A 22,160-nucleotide genomic window follows, 5' to 3' on the forward strand; every position below is an offset into this window, starting at 1 on the left:
AAAAATGGTAAGTAAGTTGGGCTGAATAATAAACTTAATTTCTGAACAGATTATTTGATCAAAATGACTTATTTATCATGCAATATGCCCTCAATACTATTCTACAAAAACGGTGGATTTGAGAGTCTTATTGGCCATTGGCTTATTGCATAGTATTTTTAATTCTCAAAATTTAAAATTTAAGAACGGATGAGTTTGACTGCAGTGGACAGAATGACATATTTTTTCAATTTTTGACAAGCAAACGATGTAAGTGCAAATTGCTAAATTAATACAGAAGACAAGAATGAACATGTGCCATGAAAGTGGAATTTGTGACATTTACAAGATGTAATAAACCATATGGAACATCTTCAAAAGTGGCCCATGAAAATCTCTGGATTTTGCTTAATTTCAAATGTAATTAAAAGCTCTAAAAAATGTGAAAAGAAAAAGAAAAACTAAAGGCCCATGCAGGTCTCGAACCTGCGACCTTCGCGTTATTAGCACGACGCTCTAACCAACTGAGCTAATGGGCCATTTGTTATAATTTTCACATTCTATTTTAGTTATCCTAGAATATTCTTTGGAGACAACTCTTCTGAAGAAAGTTTCCAAGGAACTCTCCCGAATTTATCGTATAAGGTCCTCATCCGTTTGTAAGTCTCGAACATGTGTACTTCTAGGACGTTATCATCGAGCCTCTCCCTAATACATAATTGTTTCCCTTAAAAAAGACTTAGTCGGTAAGACCAAATTTTTACTTGTATCTTGGAATCATTGAGGCTTAGTGATGCCCCTCAATCATAGGTGAGACAAAGTTTCCATGGAGACCGTGAAACAAAACTTAGCTCGATGTTTTAGGATACTATTATTTAAAAGATTCATTAGATGCTTTTGGAAGATAGTATGATCGAAGCCTCATATTATTCCTTATTTTTAAGGACCAAAAAGAGTTTAAGGAAAATATCGACATATTGTACCTTAACCGCGACCTTTAGATCCTTTCCATTTTTTTTACCATGTTATTCCTAGCCTCGGGCCTAGATGGCCTAGGGTGAGACACACATGTAATGATCCTTGAAGAAATTAAGGTTTAGGGATGATTTTTAGGGAAACTTACATATTCAAGTGTGATACGTTGTTACTTGATTAGTTTGTTGGTGGCCTTGTGGACTCCAAACTTCCTAATCATTAGATTTAGTTCTTTGATATCCCTGAGTTTGATCAAGAGTAATTATAAAAGGATGATCTTTTGTTCTTTATTTTCTTTCCTTCAGTTGCTAGAAAATTCCATCAAGATATCATCAACATATAGAATGAGATAGATAAGAAATTCCTGATTCCTGTTAAATATGTATGAAAAAAATATCATAACAAGTTCTCACAAAACTATGCTTATGAAGAAATTAATAAAAGCGATAATGCCATTGTTGTTTGGAGCTTTATTTCAACGCAAACAAGTATTTTTCAATTAACATAATTTAAAATTGTCCCATACAAAACCTCAAAGTTTCTCAATGTAGATTGTCTCTTCAAACTCTCCATTTAAAAGAGTTGTTTTGGCATCATCTTTTATAACTCAAGATCATATTTAAGTATTATTCTTCATCAATGGATGCATTTCATCATTCATCGCCTTCAATCATTTCTTTAATAAACATAACTTAAACTTGTCCCTACAAAACCTCCAAGTTGCTCCACATAGATTTTTTCCAAGGTATTTATGTAAAAGAGTAATTTTGACATCCTTATGTTATAACTCAAGATCATATTGAAGTAGGATTCTTCATAAATGAATGCATTTTATTATTAACCACCTTCAATCATTTGTTTTACTATCCTTGCCATATGCTTTCTTGAAGATTTTTGGTTATGAGTCAAACAATCTTTCAACCACATTCAAAGCATAATAGATAAAACCAACATATCTATATGTCTAAGGTGGTATAATCTTCCTCCTCACTCAATCATGAGTAAATTGATAATTTGGATTCATTTTAGGTTTTCCTTCTCTATAAATTTAAGTTTACTATTCTTTCACTTCTAAATTTTTGCACTTCATCCAAATATGGGTCTAATCAAAAGAAACATCCTAGCATAAAATAAGTTTTGATTCTCTAATTTCCATCTTCCACAATTTGTATCCCTTCAAACTTTTTGGATAACCAAGAGAGACACGTGTCACACTAGTGGCATCAAGCTAGTCTTAATTGATATGTCCAAACGCCAAGCTTCAAAAAACCTTCAAATTAGATTAGTCTACAAGTTTCTCACTCCAAACTTTCATGCATGTATTGAATTGTATTCATGTGGATAGACATTTATTAATAATGTAAGTTGTAGTAATAAAAACTTCCTCCAAAGAATATGAATACACATAATTTGTTTATCCACACTATTATAAAAACACATTTGATCTCAGTTGAAAAAATAATTTTACCTCGATTTCAAAGACGAGGTAACTGAGATAAAATGTACCACACAAGAGTTTGAATCACAGCAACTACAATTTCAAATTTTATAGAAAAACGAAAATTTACCTATCACTTATACCAATAACCAAGGTGGATATATATATATATATATATATATATATATATATATATATATATATAAATTTTCTATTGTATAAATATTAACTTTTAATTGCTCTCGATTAACAACAATCACCATTAAATCAACAACAAAACAATAATTCTAAAAAAAAAATTAAATATACTAAAATAACTTAAAGAGAAGCTAAAATTATATCAATATGATTAATTAAGTAATACAAACAACTCATTAAAATTATAATATAAAAAACAGAGTTGGTATACTAAATATTCATCTACCACTTAATTTTTCTTCTATTATTTATGGTGTATTTGGATTGAAGGTAAACATAATTGATTTCTAGTAGAATTGAGTTTGGTAAAATTGATTTTAATAAAATTGCGTTTAACATTATTGATTTATGTTTGGTCACATTTATGTAAAATTGAGTTGAACAAAATATTTCAATTTAAAAATCACTTAGAGTCAACATGCATGAATGAATATCTTAGATAATTCAATCTGCTTTGAATTTGCACAAGACCGACAAAAATTCAAATGCAGGGACGATGAATATGAAATTTGTAATAAAAATAATTTACTTTTGTTATGTAATTTTCAATTGGCTTAAATGTTCAAGTGTCGTTTACAAATTGTCACTAACTCTTTTACGCTTACGCCCTCGAACCCGGAGCCAAAGTATAAAGGAGACACCGACGAGAGCAAAATGAAAAAGATAAATGGCATAAAACTTAAAGACCGCCTTATCTATGTGATATTTTGTTCTCTTTAATTTATTTGTTGAATTAATAAATGTAATCTTTATAATAAAATATATTTATACTAGTTATACCCATAAGTTTTACTATTGATATACTTTTAGTATAAATTGTGTATCATTTGTGGAATTGTTAGACTAATTTTTTAAATTGAAGAAGACTATAATAGACAAGAAAGCTCAATCTCAAAAAATTTAAAATTGATTGATGTATGTTCAGAATTAATTTTGAATCTAAAATTTTTGATCAAGTCCTAAAACATCCTACTATTGACACATTTAAATATATTTAAATTTTTTCAACAAATGTTATACTAATTATAGTTACTCAATTATTCGGCAGTCATGTGAGATCTGCTCACATGATATTCTAAAATAAATGTCATATAAGATATCTTACAAAAGTATTCAAACATAGTGTGCGACATTAAGTTTTGTTGATTGTTGTGAACAAGTGCAATGTATACTCTGATCGCGACTCATGTGGGACATAGAATTGAATTAAGGCAACCAAGCAGTCTAGACAAAAAATATAAGTTGAAATTGAGGCCGTTTTGACCAAATATTCGAAACAGATTTAGTTTGAGGCTGCTTTTAAAGTGATGAGGATTGAGATGTATTATCGTGTAAGGCTCTGTTTGGTAAATTAATTAGTTTATGCTTTATAATTAATTAGTTTATAAATTTATATGATAATTTAGACATGTTAGATAATGATCTTTTCGTCTTAAACTTATAGTTTATTTTACTAGGGGGGTGTTTATTTCGGAGATACAAATGTAATTCCCGGAAATGTGACATTGGAATTCACATATTCCTTTATTTGTTTCAAGTTTTGATAAATTATTCCCAGGTACTTTTTATTCCCAGGAATAAATTTTGTTCATGAGTTTCTTCATTTTCATTCCCATGTAAAAGGATTGGAATCTTACATTCCCGTGGGAATGTAAAATAACCAACCATAACTTCCCACTCTAATATTATTTTAACACATTTACTTTTTAATTTTTAATTTTTAAAATTTAATTAAAACAAAATCTAAAAATATTCCTAGGAACTTTATTCATTTGCCAAACACATTGATAGGAATAAAGTTCCAAGCAATAATATTCCTAGGAATAATATTCCCAGGATTATAATTTTAATCCTTCAAACAAATACACCCTAGGTTATAGCTTATTTTTTAGACATTATGTCAAATAACATTTTATCTTATAACTTATTATTTTTCTTCCACTTTTATCCTTATAATTTTAACCAAAATCTATTTTTATCCTTTATAATTTATTTTAATTTAAAATAAAATAATTATGCATTAAATATAATTCATCTGATAGAACATATTAAATCTTAATCGTGATTTTATCTTTCTCAACATTATTTTGATTTTACTTGTAATAAATTTACACTCAAAATTTTAACTATTCATATGTATTATTTGTAAATAAATAAAAATAAAATTAAATGCATTTAATAAAAGGATAAAATCGACAGAAGAATTAGAGGATATATATTTATCTTCTCTTACATAAAAATGTTTTTTTTTGCGAAAACTAATTATTCTTGCATTTTCTTTGAATGGCCGAGGCATATTGGAAAAAAAACTCAAGTTTTATATTGGTTAGAGATAAAGTCTAAAAAGAGTTAATATAAATTACCACCCCTCACCTTACAAGACGATTTTGTAGGTAAGATACGATGATTTGAGAAAGAGATTGTGGTCTTCTGCAGAGGATTCCCCAAAACTCAAAAGAATCAACTTTGTGGAGGGACATGATGCTAATGTGTAAAGATCCTCAAGGATTCATGAGAAAAATTAGGAATGTGGCTCTCTTTTGGAAATCTTGTTGGCTGGGGAGAGGTTGTTTGGAAGATCATTTTCCAAAGTTATATCAGGAATGCTCATTTAAAAATGATTGTGTCAATAGTATGGGGGTTTGGCATGGTGATGTGTGGGGCTGAAGGATCATTCGCGCGGAAGAAGTCGCTAGGAGGGAGGCTACTACTGAACTTGAGGATTTGAAGGTGATGTTATATGGTATATATTCTGTCGTGAATGCTGCTGACATGATTATTTAGCCTTTTGATATTTCTAAAGTCTTTACTGCGAGGTCTTGTTATGATAACTTAAATTAGGTTATAGGTGTTAACAAAATGGACGCTCGGAAGAAACAGGGGTTAAGCATCATTTGAGGGCTCATGTTCCTTGAAATTGAAGATTTTCGGTTGGAGACTTTTGCAGGATATGCTGTCTTCAAGGAAGCAACTTTTTAGAAGAGAAATTATCACACATAGTTTAGATGCTTCTTGTGTTTTCTGTCAGTCGCATATGGAAGATTTAAATCATCTACTATTGCACTGCTCAAAGTTAAAGATATTATATATGGAGGAAAATTCATATTTGGTTGGAGTTAGATATTCCTTTTGTTGAGGATTGTTGTAGTCACATGCTAAAGTGTGTTGACCTATTGATTGGAAAGATGTCAAGCTGCAGGATAGATGTTATTTGGTTGACAACTTGTTGGTGTATATGGATACACATAAATGACATTGTTTTTAATAACGCAGATTTCGACATCGACAAATTCTTCTTTATCATTTTTTGCTTCTCATGGTGGAGGCTCGCAATTGACTTGAAGGATAGAATTAGGAAATTTCTTTACACACCTCCTAACCTTCTTGGTCACCTCTGGTGAATTTACCAAAATACCCCTTGTTTCGGAAGTTCATTTCCGAAAACGTACTTTTATTGAAAAAAAAAGGTGTTTTCGGAAATGTATCTCCGAAAAAGTGTTTTTTTTAATGAAAAACATTGATTTCGGAGATGCATCTCTGAAATAAAGTTGTTTTTCATAAAATTGGTGTATTCGGAAGTTCATCTCCGAATTCACCCCCTTGGAGGAATTCAGAAATGTACTTCGGAAATAAGGTCTGGACAGAAGAAAAATAACAAACAAGAACGATTCGCTTTATTTAATCGGATGAAGATTACATCGATCACATTACATAAGATTAAAGTTACATATTGTTAAACACGGGTAGGTGAGGATGAGTCAACATTTTGATAACGTCGGCCCCCGATCTTTGAGTCAACGTTTTGATAACATTTTGATAACGTCGGCACCGTAACTTTGTCCTCGGACGTTCGGAAGCTTGACACATATTGGTTATCGCCTAATAGTTTCAAAAGTTGTTGCATTTCCGACCGAGGGCCCATTTTCAAGACTTTGAGATTGTGTCGTTCATTGTAAACTTGCTTGATATTTGAAACGATATCCGGTTTTTTCCGTTTCAAATTGGCAAGTATGTTGCGAGGCGCCACTTTAACTATCGATAAATCCGAAATCACATTCTTCTCTTCGCGGGACAAACGACACACAATTGGATGCCCGTGTAACTTGGCATCCAAGGCATGATTATGAACTCCACAAATGACGCTTAAACGCCACAAATCATCAACCCTCCGAGTAGCACGCAACTTAAACGGACACCCGCACTTTCTCGATCCCGTGTCTTCGTGTTTTAGCACCCGGTTTGATTGTGCATAACTCCCACCCCGTTCGCAATTCAAAACAACGAAAGCTTTCCGCCTACTATTTCCATTGTCGGACCTTAAAATAACAATTCCAAATCCAAGTTTACTAGCTTCGTTCCGAACCCAATCAAGCAATTGTTCACGACTACCGAAGCTCCGATCATTTGTAAATTCTTGCCGTACATCAACCGCATTGATCATAGATTTAACGTCGATAACCGGATCGTTATTAACGTTGACAACTTCCGGAACTGCTACGTCATCGTCTTGCACAATGTTGTCCGGATGCACCATACCTAACATATGTAAAAATTAGAAAAAAATAACCAAAACTGTTTTTTTTTAACTGCCAGGGCATATTTCGGAAGTTCATTTCCGAAATTTGTTAGGTAATATATTTCGGAAATGAACTTCCGAACCATCGCAGGTTTCAGCATAAATTTGTTGAATCAATGTAGTGAAATAGGGGATGAAATGAGAGATGTTTACCTCAAATTGTAGCTTTCTATGATCCCTTTAACGTGATCAACGGTTTGAAACTTGATTTTGAGACGAAAAATGGATGGAGATTGATTGAGTTTTGGAGAGGGTTTGGAGAAGTTTTGGAGAAAAAATGATGAAATAGTGAAGGAGGGAAAATTGTATATGCAGGAATATTTTTAGAAATGAACTTCCGAAATATTCATGGTTTTGAATTTTTTTTGACTTCGGAAATGCATCTCCGAAAACACCACTTTTTTGGTGTTTTCGGAGATGCATTTCCGAAGTAAAAAAAAATTCAAAAAAAAAAACTTCGGAGATGCATCTCCGAAGCAGGGGCAATTGGGGGATTTCGCTGGGGTCATCCCCATAGGGAGGTGGGTAAAGAAATTTTCTAGAATTATTTGTAATTTTTACGAGTGGTTTAAAAACTCGATGCTTTGTATTTGATTTTTCTAGTTTTTTATTTTTTTTAATTTTGTTTCTCTCTTGTATGGATTGAAGTAATCTTAGTACTCCTTTATCCTAATTCGAGTGTTACTTATTAAATTTTTTTTTTGAGGAAAATAAATATGAACTACTTCAAGAGTAATTATTTATAGCAACCAAAGTTCAAAGTTTTCTTAGAGATCCGAGTCCGCCAAGATGGACTTTGTTGTTTCTTGTTGAAGTAATGTATGAAACAATTGAAAATAATATTTTACATTTGATAATGATAGTGAATAGCACGAACAATTACTTTTTTAGTTTTATCATTAAAATATCAATTCTTTTTCTCATTGATGGCAGCCGTTTATTTATTTTTTAATTTAATTATATATAAATATTAATTAAAATACATAAATTTATTTTTTAAAATAAAATGGCGGATCAAATTACATTTTAAAAATGTTTCTATTAATTAAAAAATAAATGAGTAGCTTTTAGGATGATCTGTTTCAATAGAAATTTTGAGAATTTCTTTGCCAACCTCCCTACCTTCTAGTCCACCTCTGGTGAAAAACCCAAACTACCCCTGACTTCGGAAGTTCATTTCCGAAATGCAAGAAAAAGGCGTTTTCGGAGATGCATCTCCGAAAGCGCTTTTTTTTTTGAAAAAATTGTCTTATTTCGGAAGTTCATTTCCGAAAACAGCATTTCGGAAGTTCACTTCCGAAATACTGCGCGTTCTGCAGATTTATCAAAGCACTCCCCCTCCCCCAATTCATTTACCCTAACTCAAATCAAAAACAACCAAAGGCGAAAATTTGTGCAAACACACTTCCAAGGCTGCATCAAGGCTCCAATCACATTGCTATACAACATTCAAAAGCCCACAAATCACTCAATTTGTAAGTTTTAAATTTGTTAGATTCATTATTCAAATGCATGTTATTTAGGGTTTCAATTGCATAAATGATATATGGACTGATTGTTAGTAGTATTTAGGTTGTTTAGAAACTTTTTGAATTGGTTTTATGTTTGATTTTGGGGTCTGCCATGGAAGTTTCAGAAAACTCTATCGCAGGGGTGTTTCAGAAGTTCATTTCCGAAAACACCTCCATCCCAGTTTTCGGAAATGAACTTCCGAATTGTATCAGAAGTTCAAATTTTTTAGTTTTTTATTTTGTCTCGCATATTAATCGATTTCAATTGTTTACAGGAACATGTCAGGAATGGGTGGCGCTAAGGGAAAAAAGGAGGTGAAGGAGAAGAAGAAGGTTTCGACCGGCTCTACTTCGTGCTCTCGCGGAGTGAAGGAGGTGAATGAGAAGAAGAAGGTTTCGACCGGCTCTACTTCTCGTTCCCAGGGGGCCCGGGGCCCGGATGCTCAAGCTCAACTATCTGGCGTGAGAGTCGTGGTTGATGCTGATGGTTCTGAGACTGAGTGGGATGAGGATTGGTATCAGTATCTTCATTCGGAGGAGTTCGCTCGTCGGGCAGAATAATGTGTTTTTGTTTTGTTTGATGTGTATTTTGTAACGCTCGTCGGGCAGAATAACGTGTTTTTGTTTTGTTTGACGTGTTTTGTTTTGTTTTGTTTTGATTTCGGATTGTATCTTTCGCACAGTGTTTTTGGATTTTATTTATCATATTAGTATTTTCTGTTTATATGTCGCTTATTTTATTTGCCGTTTGCGTTTAATTAAAATGCGAGACTGTTTAAGAAAAAACATAAAAAAAAGCTTTTTGAGAGCGAGAAAGTTTTTGTATGGTATCCTAAGCATAACATGACACCATTGTTCAAGAGTAAACTATCTGATATTTACAGAAAAGTTGGTGCTAGAAATATCTCTGAGTCACTATCCAAAGAAGAATCATCTGTTGTGAATGATGATGTTGAACTCGAGCATGTTGATCCAAATAATATTCTCAACTTAAGGGGGTTGGTTAAGCTTATTCTTGGTTTTCTTGCATGTTGTAGCCTGAAAATGGAACAAAGTAAGAGACATGAAGCTGTTCAAAGTCTTGTCAACTTGAGTTTCCGCGAGACAAAGGGGTGCGCTGGGAAAGTCAAAGTTCTATGTTTATAATCCAGAAGATGGATAGTGTTCGCGGCGATGAAATGAAACATGCTTCAAATTTCTCTGAAGCAATATCTGAAGGCGTTTTACGCGAGAATCATGATCATGTCGCTTATTTAATATATGTCGTTTATTTGTTTTTTTTTTTCAACAGGAGCGAGAGCCGTTGAAAATGCGAGACTGTTTTAGATAAAACATAAAAAAAAACATAGCTGCATAATTCGGAAGTTCATCTCCGAAGACACCCCCCATGAGGTGTTTTCGGAGATGCACTTCCGAATTGTGGAAATTTTTTAAAAAAACATGCGCTTCGGAAGTTCATTTCCGAAGCAGGAGTATTTTGGGATTTTCGCTGGGGGTGACCCCCATAGGGAGGTGGCTAAAGAAATTTTCTTCACATAATAGTTTTAAAGTGACTTGCTTACTAACATAACTCTATTAATAAATTGATATATTTTGACTAAAATATAAAAATGTTAATATCATTACTATTTTTAGTAAATAAAAACAGTATAATATATTTATTTTGTCTTTTCTTTTAAGAGTTCAATGATTATCCACTAACATTATAAAATAGTTTAAAAATATTTTGTTCAGCCGTGTCATATCAGTAATTTAAAAATTGCAGTCTGAACTAGTGAGATACATGATGATCATTGAGAATTCATTGATAGTATAAAACTATTTTATACTTTGATTTAGACTATTTTATAGGAGTTCATATTAGATACAAACAAAATTTAGGTCAAATAGTTTGACTCATTTTTCTTATATTTTCTTACAAAGTATATATATAAGCTTCGACACCTCTTCAAACATAACATAACCAAAGATGGCAAGTTTAAACATGGAGTACTACTTGCCAATAATGGTTATGGTTTTGTTACAATTTATATATTCAGGCATGACTCTTGGAACAAGAATTGCCCTTGTGGATGGTATGAGTCCAAGGGTATTTGTGGTATATCGTCATGCTTTTGCAACCATTTTTCTTGTTCCCATTGTTTATTTGTCATCAAGGTATACTATAGTTAATTACTAGCTATCACCACTTTCTCTTTCACTTCTTTCTTATTATTTCTTATAATGTTAATTGTATTGATTAATTATTTCTCTTTTTATTTTATTATAGGAGAAACTCTGCTTCCTATTCCTTAAATTTAAAGAGTTTTGCTTGGATATTCATGAACTCACTAATTGGGTTTGTTTCTAGTTTTTTGTAATATAAATTATAAATTTCATTCCTAGATTGCCCCTCTGATTCTGTTTGAATATTTTTGCAGGATTACATTAAATCAAAATTTATATTTTGAGGGACTATATTTATCTTCTTCTTCAATTGCAAGTGCTATGAGCAATCTCACTCCAGCACTCACATTTGTTATAGCAGCTTTTGTAGGGTAATTAATTACTAACTAATTAACTCAATCTATTTTTGTTGCTACTCACATATATATGTTTCAACCCATTTGAAATTGATAATATATATTATGTTACAGAATGGAGAAGGTGAATATTAGAAGTTTGAGGACTATAGCCAAAATAATAGGGACAGTGATATGTGTTAGTGGAGCAGTATCCATAGCATTATTGAAGGGTCCAAAATTAATAAATGCAGAAAAAATGCATTCAAAATCAATCATGGGAAGTGATAGGAACAGGTTACTTGGATGTGTATGTCTTTTGGGAAGTAGTGTTGCTTGGTCCATTTGGCTCATTTTGCAGGTAATATAAAAAATAAATTCTCTTAATTAATTTCTACTAATATTCTATTATAGAATTTCTATATAATAATTAAGCCACCTTATATACTTTTCAGGTTCCAGCCTATAAAAGTCATCCTAATTATTTATCACTATCAGCATGGATGTGTTTATTTGCAACATTACAATCAGCAGTTGTTACATTAATCTTAGAGAGAGGAGACATGAATGCATGGAAGATGAATTCTGTACTTCAATTTGGTTGCACTTTATATGCAGTAAGTTGATAATTTTTTATGATAATCCAACAATATTTGTATATATAAATTAATAAATCATTCAACTTAATTTGTTATATATACATTTTGTAGGGAATTATGGGATCTGCACTTATGTTTTGTCTCCAAGCATGGTGTGTAACAAAGAGAGGACCACTCTTTTCTGCAATGTTTAGTCCTCTCTTAACAGTGATTGTGACGGTATTAGCTGCCTTATTCCTTCATGAGCAAATATACCTTGGAAGGTACTAATATTATTTAAGTTCTAATTATGAAGATTAATTTTATACATAACTTTGAATTATTAATCTAATTATATGATGTCTGCTTCATATGTTTTAGCTTGATAGGTGCAATTGGAGTGATCATTGGCTTGTATATTGTGCTTTGGGGTAAAGCTGAAGAAGTAATTAATGTCAAAGAGAAGATTGATCCAAAATTGATGGTTGATGAGACAAAAGAAGTGGAAATTGTGATTAATGATCTAGTGGAAATTAATTGTAAAATTGATTTGGAAAAATCAAATTTAGATGATGAATCTACATTACACCGTTGATTGAAAGAACTTTGTATTAGAATTATAGAATGTCACAATAGTCTTTTTACTTTTTTTTTTAATTGAGGAAAAGATGGGTTTTTTTTTTTTTTTTTTTTTACTTTAGATTTCTTGAATGTATTATATTGTGGTTTCACAATAAAGATAAATAACACATTTTTAAAGAAAGGATACAAAAAATTGCATAAAAATTTATAATTTTCTGAAAATGCAATTAAAATTGTCAAAAAATTAGATTGATAATGATAAATAAGAGGTTATTGTTAAATAAAATAGGTATGAAAATGCAAATGTTTAAGATATTAAAAATTTAAAAAAGACTAAAGAAAGTACAACGACTAAAGATGGAAATCTAGCTCTAACATCCTTCAACATAAAATTTTTAAATTAGTAAGATTGATGTGAACTCACTACCTAGCAGCCATGAATGATAAGCTGAGAAGCTTGAATAGAGAAAGAGAAAGGCAAAAAAACTTTATTACACAACTGAACTTACAACAATGCATAGAGCCAAGTATATATAGCAATACTGAGTTAGTTACAACTCAACTAACTACTATAACTAACTTAACTAACTATGCTTATGGCAGTTGCTAATACAATAAAAGGTGATTACTCTAAGCTTTCTTTACTATGCTTAACATCCCCCCTCAAGCTGGAATAGATGTTCAGCATTCCAAGCTTGCTCTGTAAGGTATTAAAAGGTCCAACATGCAGAGATTTTGTTAAAATATCTGCTACTTGATCTTTTGAAGCAATAGGGAGCAAGTGTAGGATTCCTGCCTGTACTTTATCCCTCACAACATGACAATCAATCTCTATGTGCTTTGTCCTCTCATGAAACACAGGATTAGCAGCTATGTGAAGGGCAGACTTATTGTCACAATAGATCAGAAATGGACCAGAATGTTTAATGTTGAAATCTTGCAGCAAGTACAAAATCCATTGACCTTCACAAGTAGCTTGTGCCAATGCTCGATACTCTGCTTCGGAAGATGACCTGGATACAACTGTTTGCTTCTTACTCTTCCAACTAATCAAGGAATCTCCAAGAAAAAAGCAAATTCCAGTTGTTGATCTCCTTGTATCTGGACATGCTCCCCAATCCGAATCTGAAAATCCTTTGAGTGTGAGAGTGGATGATGAGCTAAAAAACAAACCATTTCCAGGATTGCTTTTGAGATACTTTAGAACATGAATACCAGCAAGCATGTGTGCATCAGTAGGATTACTCAGGAATTGGCTAAGTTTACTAACTGTGTAGGAAATTTCAGGTCTAGAGTGAGTGAGGTACAACAGTCTACCAATCAGTCTCCTATATGCAGTAGGATCTGAAAGAGGCTTGCCAGATTCTTGATGTAATTGGAGATGAGGCTGCATAGGGGTATTACAAGGTTTGGCACCAGTCAGGCCTGCATCTTGTAACAAATCCAATGTATACTTTCTTTGACAAAGAGAAATTCCTTCTTTGGATCTACTTACTTCAAAGCCAAGAAAGTATTTGAGGGCACCTAAATCCTTGATGCTGAACTTGTTATGTAGAAGGGTCTTAATGTTAGTGATCTCATCAACATCAGTCCCTCCTAAGACCAAATCATCTACATAGACAAGAATGATAGTGAAGTGAGGACCATTGGATTTGCTGTACAAGGAATAATCTGACTTGGATTGGATGTAACCCGAGTGTAAGAGAGTCTCAGTCAGTTTTGTGTTCCATTGTCTACTTGCTTGCTTCAAACCATAGAGAGATTTTTGAAGCTTGCAAACAAGATTAGGATGAGGTAGTGTGAGACCAGGGGGAGGCTGCATATATACTTCTTCATTGAGATCACCATGAAGGAATGCTGTGTTCACATCAAGTTGAAACAAGGGCCATTGATGAACAGCTGCTATGGCAAGAAAAACTCTGATGGTGGTCATTTTAACAACAGGACTGAATGTGTCCATGTAGTCCAAACCTTCAGTTTGGGTGAAGCCCTTAGCAACCAATCGTGCTTTATACCTTTCTACAGAGCCATCAGCATGTTGCTTGAGTTTGAAAACCCATCGACATCCAATAGCTCTTTTATGTTCAGGTAGAGGAACAAGTGACCAAGTATTAGTCTGTGTGAGAGATTGTAACTCAGATTGGATGGCATCACTCCAATGCTGGTTACCTATAGCTTCCTCATAAGTATGAGGCTCAGGAATGGAGGAAAGATGCAAAATATATTGATTGTGAGCAGGAGATGTATGATGATAAGAAAGAAAATCAGAAAGGGGATACTTACTTTGGGAAGAAGATTGAGCATTGGCTGGATTGTTGAATTGGACTGTGTTCTCAATCAGATTGCAGTGAAAATCCTGAAGGTAAGTTGGAGCTTTGGTAGGTCTGGTAGATTTCCTAAGAGGGATAATGGGATCAGAAGCTTGTATAGGGAGATTAGGAGATGTGTTATGGGATGGAGAAGAGGATGGATGAGCAGAATTATTAGAAAAAGACTCATTAGTGGAAATATTGGGAGATGGAGAAATATTAGATGAAGGAGCAGACTCATGAATGAAAGGAAAGTCAAAATGTTCAGGTGAGGATTGAATAGATGGAGGAGAAGATGTAGGAGGATGTGGTGGATAAGGAAATAAATGTTCAAAAAAGATAACATCTCTGGACAGAAATATTTCTTTAGATTTTAGATCAAAAAGAATATGGCCTTTGACTCCAAGTTTGACACCTAAATAAAGACACTTTCTGGATCTAGAATCAAGTTTATGTCTATGTGCTGGTAAAGTAGTAGCATAACATAAGGAACCAAAAACTCTAAGGGATTTTATGTTGGGCAGGCTGGTATATAAAATTTCAAAAGGTGACTTGTTTTGTAAGAAAGGTGTGGGGAGTCTGTTGATAATATGAATAGCATGACTGACTGCATAAGACCAAAAAATTTTGGGAAGATGGGATTGGAAAAGAAGGGCTCTAGTGATGGCAAGTATGTGTTGATGCTTTCTCTCAACTATGCCATTTTGTTGAGGGGTACCAACACATGATGTGTGATGAAGAATGCCATGAGTTTGGTAGTAATCATGCATGAGAAACTCACTGCCATTGTCTGATCTTATGCATTTGATGGATTTGTTATGCTGAGTAAGGGCCATGGATACAAAATTTTTGATCAAATTTCTGGTTTCAGTTTTGTGTTTCATAAGGAAGATCCAAGTAAAACGACTCTTGTCATCTACAATAGTAAGGAAATATTTGTGGCCATTAATAGAAGGGATGGAGATTGGTCCCCAAATGTCCATATGGACCAAATCAAAGACTGCATTAGACACATGAGTACTATCAGGAAAAGGTAACCTTTTCTGCTTGGCATAAAAGCAAATGTCACAAGGAACATTAGAAGAATCAACATTGATAAAAGGAAAAGATTTCTTTATTTCAATTAACTTGGCATTGGAAATATGTCCAAGTCGTAAATGCCAAAGATTACATGCATTGGTAGGGCTAAGGTTTACAAAGTTATGTGGAGGTGCTAGAGAGTTAAGTGCTAGAGAGTGATGTGGAAAGTTGGGAATGACTGCAAGTGGCTGAGTGAGAATATACAGTCCTCCTCGCAATTCAGCTATACCAATCCTCTTCTTGGAGTAAGTGTTCTGTATGAAACAAGTAGAATTGTCAAAAAGCAGTTGGCAATCTAAATGTGAAGTGAGTTTAGGTACAGAAATGAGATTAAAAGTAAAGTGTGGCATATAGAGGACATTGGTCAGCACAAAATTATCATCAAATTGAATGGTGCCAGCATAATGAGTAGACACTAAAGTTCCATTTGGCAACTTTACAGTGATTTCAGGAATGCGTGTGATGCAAGAAAAAAGTCTTTTGGAAAAGCAAACATGATCAGTAGCTCCTGTATCTAGAATGAATGATTCATTCAAGTCCTGAGAAGGAATAGTACAGATAATACCTGAGCTAGAGTTAGGTTGAGCAACAACATGATTCACACTGTGAGAGGAGGAGGATTGCTGAAGCAAAGCCAAAAGAGCTTTGTGCTGAGCAGGTGTGAATCCATAAGTGCCCGATGCTGTGTCATTAACTTGGTCGTCAGGAAGATCATGTGGAGCTTCATCTTCAGGTTCTTGTTCAACTGAAACATTGTTGATATGGTTTTGTTGCTGCCAATGGGGAGGGTAACCATGCTTTTTGAAGCATGTGTCAATAGTATGATTAGTCATACCACAATGAGTGCATACCCTCATTCCTCTACCACGACCATTAGAGAATCTACCACCTCTTAAACCACGACCTCTAGTATGATTATGACCTCTGCCTTGAGATTGAGTAGCAGGAAAAGCTAAGACTTTTGATTCATCAATCGGAACGATCAACTGTCTTTCTTGTTGCACAAGTAAAGAGTAAACTTTGCAAATATTGGGAAGAGGATCCATTAACATGATTTGTGATCTAACAGCAGAATAGGTATCATTTAATCCTTTCAAAAATCTAATAACTTGGTCAGAATCATGGTAGCTACGCATCTTGTCAATAGCTATGCATGTAGAGGCACAATCACAAACAGGTATGGGGCGAAAATTATCTAGCTCTTGCCACAACATTTTCAATTTTGTGTAATAGGAAGATATAGAAGAATCACCTTGCCGAAGGGTGCAAATTTCTTCTTGAATCTCTGAGATTCTGAAAACATCTCCATGATAAAAACGATCTTTGAGTTCTTTCCATATGCTTGAAGCTGTCTCCATCCATAGCACGCTTTGAGAAATTTCTGATTCCACAGAATTGTTCAGCCAAGACATAATCATCGTGTTGCAACGATCCCAAGCAAGAGAGTCACGATCTTCATCAGGTGGTCGAGGTAAGGCACCATTGATGAAGTGAAGTTTGTTCTTGGACCGCAATGCCATTGTCATTGATCTAGACCAAGAATGATAATTGCTGGCATTCAAAAGAGGAGAAACAAGAACGAGAGCCGGATTCTCGTTGGGATGCATGAAGTAAGGATTAAGAGTGTCATTTTGATACCCTTTGTTGCCATGGTTGATCGGAGAGGAAGAAGAGCCATCAGAAGACATGATGCAAAAGAAGAAGAGGAAAGAAGATCGGGAAGAAGAAAGGAACTGAGTTGTGAATAAGATCGCAGCGGAAAAGAAGCAATAATGGGGTAGCCACAGGTCGATGATACCATGTGAACTCACTACCTAGCAGCCATGAATGATAAGCTGAGAAGCTTGAATAGAGAAAGAGAAAGGAAAAAAACTTTATTACACAACTGAACTTACAACAATGCATAGAGCCAAGTATATATAGCAATACTGAGTTAGTTACAACTCAACTAACTACTATAACTAACTTAACTAACTATGCTTATGGCAGTTGCTAATACAATAAAAGGTGATTACTCTAAGCTTTCTTTACTATGCTTAACAATTGAATCAAATGATCATATACAACAACATATATTCTTAATATCAGGGTATCTATGTATTAGTAAAATCTCATGAAACTTGTATGATTTCTTTTAGTTAATTATCTTGTTATTTACACACTATAGCAGATTTGTGTTGGTACGTAGAGCCCATTAGGACTATCCTATCAGATTTATACATATATTTGATGCTAAATCCTTTAAGTCTAAACCTTTTCTTTGTTTTAACTCAATAAATGTGTTATGTACTTTAAAGTCCTTGTAATTGTTTTATCTCTTTTGAGTTAGGTAGTCATGCGAAATATAAAATAATCATAACTAGACAAATTTTATGGTATTTTATCATAGAAGTTATGATGACAAAGTAAAGAAATGACCATCACACGAGAAATGGTGAAATTGTGTTTTCTGATTTTGTTGTTCTGGGCGTTCTTGTTTAGTGAAGATGGAACCTCGCTTAGAGAAGGAGTGTCTCGCCCAGCGAGGTGTGTAGTGTGGGATTTTTCTGGTTTTTAGACTCGTGCTCAGCAAGTAATTGATGCGCTTAACGAGGGCTCGTTACAGGTACTTAACGAGTGATAAGAGTATAAAATATTTAGAGAGAGAATGGATGAGAGAGAAGCTCTGCTAGGGTTTTGTCTTTTGTAGTTTTTTCGCTCGAACAGTATGCAGGGTGTCCCTGGAAGGGCCTGGCGGAGGGTAGACGGCAACAAGAGTAGAAGGATAGGAGCTGTGAGGTGGGATATCTGGAGGAACGAAACAGGAGGCAAGCTAGGTGAAACTACAACCTACTTCATCTCTGAGTTTGATGATAGATGGAGAGCTAAAGACCTTTTCTTCGAGCTTAAAGAGTACGGGGAGATAGAGGAAATAGTGTTACCACCTAAAAGAGATTGGAGAGGGAAGAGGTACGGCTTGGTGAGATTTGCAGAAGTCAAAGACACCCGGGTGTTGGAAATAAAGCTGGATAATGTTTGGTTGGATGGTAGGAAGATTATGGCCAATATCTCAAGATTTAAACGCAAGGAGGTGAGCTTACAGATCAGAGGAGGGAAGGTAGGGTTGACCGGTAAGAAGGTGTCGAGTCACAATTCAAAGTCCTGACAACACAACAACGTCATTGCGTCGGGACCTTCCAAAAGCTTTGCGGAGGTTCTTAAGGGAGGCGCTCAGATGGGCAACATTACGAAGGAGGCCAACAAATCATTATTTTACGCAACTAACATGGTGGAAAAATCAAGGTATGTAACAGCTAAAGTGGGAGTGACGGTAGCACCTAATCTCGCATATGGAGTAAGTCAAAGTCTCATTGAGGAGGGGATCTTCACTATCACAACCACACCTTTGGGCCCTAATCTTTGTCTTCTTGAGGAGCTTGTGGAAGGGGACCTCAATATTCTGTTGGAGGATGAAGGAGAGTGGAGGAAGCTTTGGTTCAAAGAGATTAGAGAATGGAGGCCGACTGATGTGGAATGTGCTAGAGCGGCTTGGGTTTCGATCTATGGAATCCCATGTCATGTGAGAAATGAAAGATTTATCAACACCCTTCTTTCGGACCAGGGAAGAGCTGTTAACCTCGACTGTTTGCAGCTTAGAGCTTCTAGATTGGATGTTACAAAACTGATGATTTTCACAGACTCTCTCGAAAAAAATTAGAAACAAGACGGAGGTGTGTATTAATGGAGTATGGAATAGCATCTTGATTATTGAAGAATCACAGGTTCAGGTGGAAGAGAAGGAGAGTATCTATGAAGGTGAAACAAACTCTTCAATCAATTCGGTAAGCTCCTCAGAAGCTGGTAGTAGGGATGATGATAGGTAGGAGAAAGACGAGGTTGGTTATGGACTGGAGGACAAGGATTTAGATGGTCTTGGTACAACACATAATAGCATGCAGGAAGGAGTAGGCCCTTCTGTATTTCCTGATAGAGATCAAATCAAAGTGGGATACGGTGGAAACATTAAATGCAAGGCTGTTTCAGCGGATAAAGCGATAGCGACCCCTGAAGTATCTTTGCTTCTAGAATTAAAAGTGTGATTGGAAAGTTGGTCTCCCCGAATCAAACGGCCTTTGTTCCGGGTAGAAACATGATGGATGGAGTTTTGTTGGTGAACGAGGTTATTGATTGGGCTAAGAGGAATAAAAGAGGTTGTCTTCTCCTAAAGGTCAATTTTGAGAAGGCTTATGACACTATCTCTTAGGACTTCTTAAGATTCTTATTGAAGAGTATGGGATTTGGTTCGAGATGGATGAATTGGATGAAGGCTTGCATTTTCACGAACCACATGTCCGTTTTAGTCAACGAGAGTGCGACGAAAGTTTTTTTGGCCCAAAGAGGTTTGCGTCAAGGTGATCCGTTGTCGCCTTTCTTATTCGTGCTTGCTATGGAAGGTTTGACCACTTTAGTCAAAAAGCCGGTGGAAGTGGGGGATTTTAAACCGTTCAAATTTGGGGAGGAGGATTATGTAGACATTCTTCAATTTGCGGACGATACCGTTATCCTTGGAGAACCGACTTGTGACAACCTTTGGAGTATGAAAGCGATTTTAAGGGGTTTCGAACTCATATCGGGTTTGAAAATTAACTTTTCCAAGAGTAATGTTATAGGAGTGCATATTAGTGATTGGATGATGCATACGGCAACATCTTTTCTAGCTTGCAAGAAAGGTAATGTTCCGTTCAAGTTCCTTGACATTTGGGTGGGTATCAATCCTAGAAGGAAGAAGGGGTGGAAGGAGGTTCTATCTCATATGAAAAATAGACTTTCGACTTGGAAAGGTAGAAATATCTCCATTGGAGGTAGGTTGATTCTTATCAATTCGGTTCTAAATGTTATTCCAACGTTCACTCTTTCTTTTTATAAGGCTCCTAAGTAGATCATCCAAGATATAAGAGGGCTTTAAAGCAACTTTTTGTGGAGTGGCAATGTTAACAAGAGAGGTATTCATTGGATCAAATGGGATGTTGTTTGCAAACATAAAAGCAAAGGTGGATTGGGGATTAGGGATGTCAAAGAAATGAATAGAGCATTACTATTAAAATGGGAGTGGAGGATTCTAAGGGAGAAAAATGCTATTTGGAGTAGATTTCTAGAGGTGAGGTATCATAATCCTAAATTGATTGTTCAAGTGTCTAGTGGAGGTGGTTTAAACAAAGACGATTCTATTTGGTGGAGGGATGTGATCCAAAACGATTTAAATCCTGATATCTTTGATGAAGGTTTCTCTGGTTGTGTGAAAAGCATTTTAAACAAGGGAGACAACATTCTTTTTTGGCATAGTATTTGGTTGGGAGATCAAACTCTTCGCGGAATATTCCCGGAATTGTATGATAGATCAACCAAAAAACTGTGCACGGTGGAGCATATATCGCAATTCATGGATGGCGTTGATTTGTGGAACTGTTCTAAGCTTTTTGCAGAGGCGGAAATCGCTGCCAGCAACTCTGTTCTGCATCTATCTACAGCCGAAGCTGCTGCTGGTGCGGACTCAGTGGGGCTGCAGTCGCAGGCTGCGGTGCTGGCCCAGTCCCTGCACGACTACTGGCAGCAGGTTATGAGGGATCAAAACGCGGAGGACTTACATGTTTGGATTCTGAATGGGAACGACGAGTTTTCGGTCTCGAGCTTAACAAGCTTATCGGAGGATAACTCAGACTTCGCTTGGACTATGGACAAGGTAAACAATATGAGAGTCATTTGGAACCCGTCGTTACCACTTAGAATAAAGGTGGTCTCTTGGAGATTTTTTGCTGAAAGAATTCCTGTCAAAGACCTTATGCTACAGCGGGGTGTTTCCAATTTTCCAACGTATGATTGCGTTTTTTGTTCGGCTCAACCGGAAAGTTTGAAACACTTGTTTTTTGATTGTTTGATCTCTAAAGAGGTGTGGAAAAGAATATTTATTTGGATGGGAGAAGCTAGCCATATTTATTTTCAAGATTTCATGTGTTTTGAGTCTATTCAAAACAAGGTGAAGAATTCCAAAATCAAGGCCTCGATTAATGTTATTTGGATAGCCACTGTTTGGAGCTTGTGGATAATGAGAAATTCTATTATTTTCGAGGATAAATCGTATAGCTTTGATGAGGTGTTTTCTAATACTTTGTTTCTCTCTTGGAGATGGTTAGGTTTATCTCATAAATTAGCTCAGGATAGTTTTTATGTCTGGTACAAGAGACCTTTGGATTGTTTCAAGTGTAATTAGTTTCCTGTGATGTAAGGGTTGCACCCCTAGTGCGATTTCTTTTAATCATTTTCCTATTGAAAAAAAAGAGCGATAAGAGTGCAAAATTGGTTATTTCGAATCAATTTTTCAATAGAGTTTTATTTTGGGCAAATAGTTTTTACTGTTAGGTACTGGTTAGCATTGTTCGGAACTGTTTGATGTTGA

At 35.0% G+C, this 22,160-nt stretch overlaps 3 protein-coding genes and 1 non-coding gene across 4 annotated transcripts; 3 read left to right on the forward strand and 1 right to left on the reverse strand.

Moving 5' to 3' along the window:
• Window positions 1-444: 444 nt before the first annotated feature.
• TRNAI-AAU (transfer RNA isoleucine (anticodon AAU)) lies at window positions 445-518 on the reverse strand. The gene has a single exon. It is a non-coding gene; the product is annotated as a tRNA-Ile (tRNA).
• Window positions 519-10,646: 10,128 nt separating this feature from the next.
• Window positions 10,647-12,422, forward strand: LOC131617952 (WAT1-related protein At4g30420-like). The gene is made up of 7 exons (XM_058889222.1): window positions 10,647-10,834; window positions 10,947-11,015; window positions 11,098-11,214; window positions 11,314-11,539; window positions 11,634-11,795; window positions 11,889-12,040; window positions 12,138-12,422. Exons 1-7 carry the CDS (start codon window positions 10,647-10,649, stop codon window positions 12,349-12,351), a joined length of 1,128 nt encoding a protein of 375 aa, XP_058745205.1. The 3' UTR covers window positions 12,352-12,422.
• A 7,632-nt stretch (window positions 12,423-20,054) lies between these two features.
• Window positions 20,055-20,645, forward strand: LOC131619797 (uncharacterized mitochondrial protein AtMg01250-like). Its single transcript, XM_058890854.1, has one exon. The coding sequence runs from the start codon at window positions 20,055-20,057 to the stop codon at window positions 20,643-20,645; it is 591 nt and encodes a 196-aa protein (XP_058746837.1).
• A 141-nt stretch (window positions 20,646-20,786) lies between these two features.
• Window positions 20,787-21,974, forward strand: LOC131619798 (uncharacterized). Its single transcript, XM_058890855.1, has one exon. The coding sequence runs from the start codon at window positions 20,787-20,789 to the stop codon at window positions 21,972-21,974; it is 1,188 nt and encodes a 395-aa protein (XP_058746838.1).
• The last annotated feature ends 186 nt before the right edge of the window (window positions 21,975-22,160 follow it).

Source organism: Vicia villosa, linkage group LG7 (assembly GCF_029867415.1).
Source record: "Vicia villosa cultivar HV-30 ecotype Madison, WI linkage group LG7, Vvil1.0, whole genome shotgun sequence".
NCBI classification, from domain to species: Eukaryota; Viridiplantae; Streptophyta; class Magnoliopsida; order Fabales; family Fabaceae; genus Vicia; species Vicia villosa.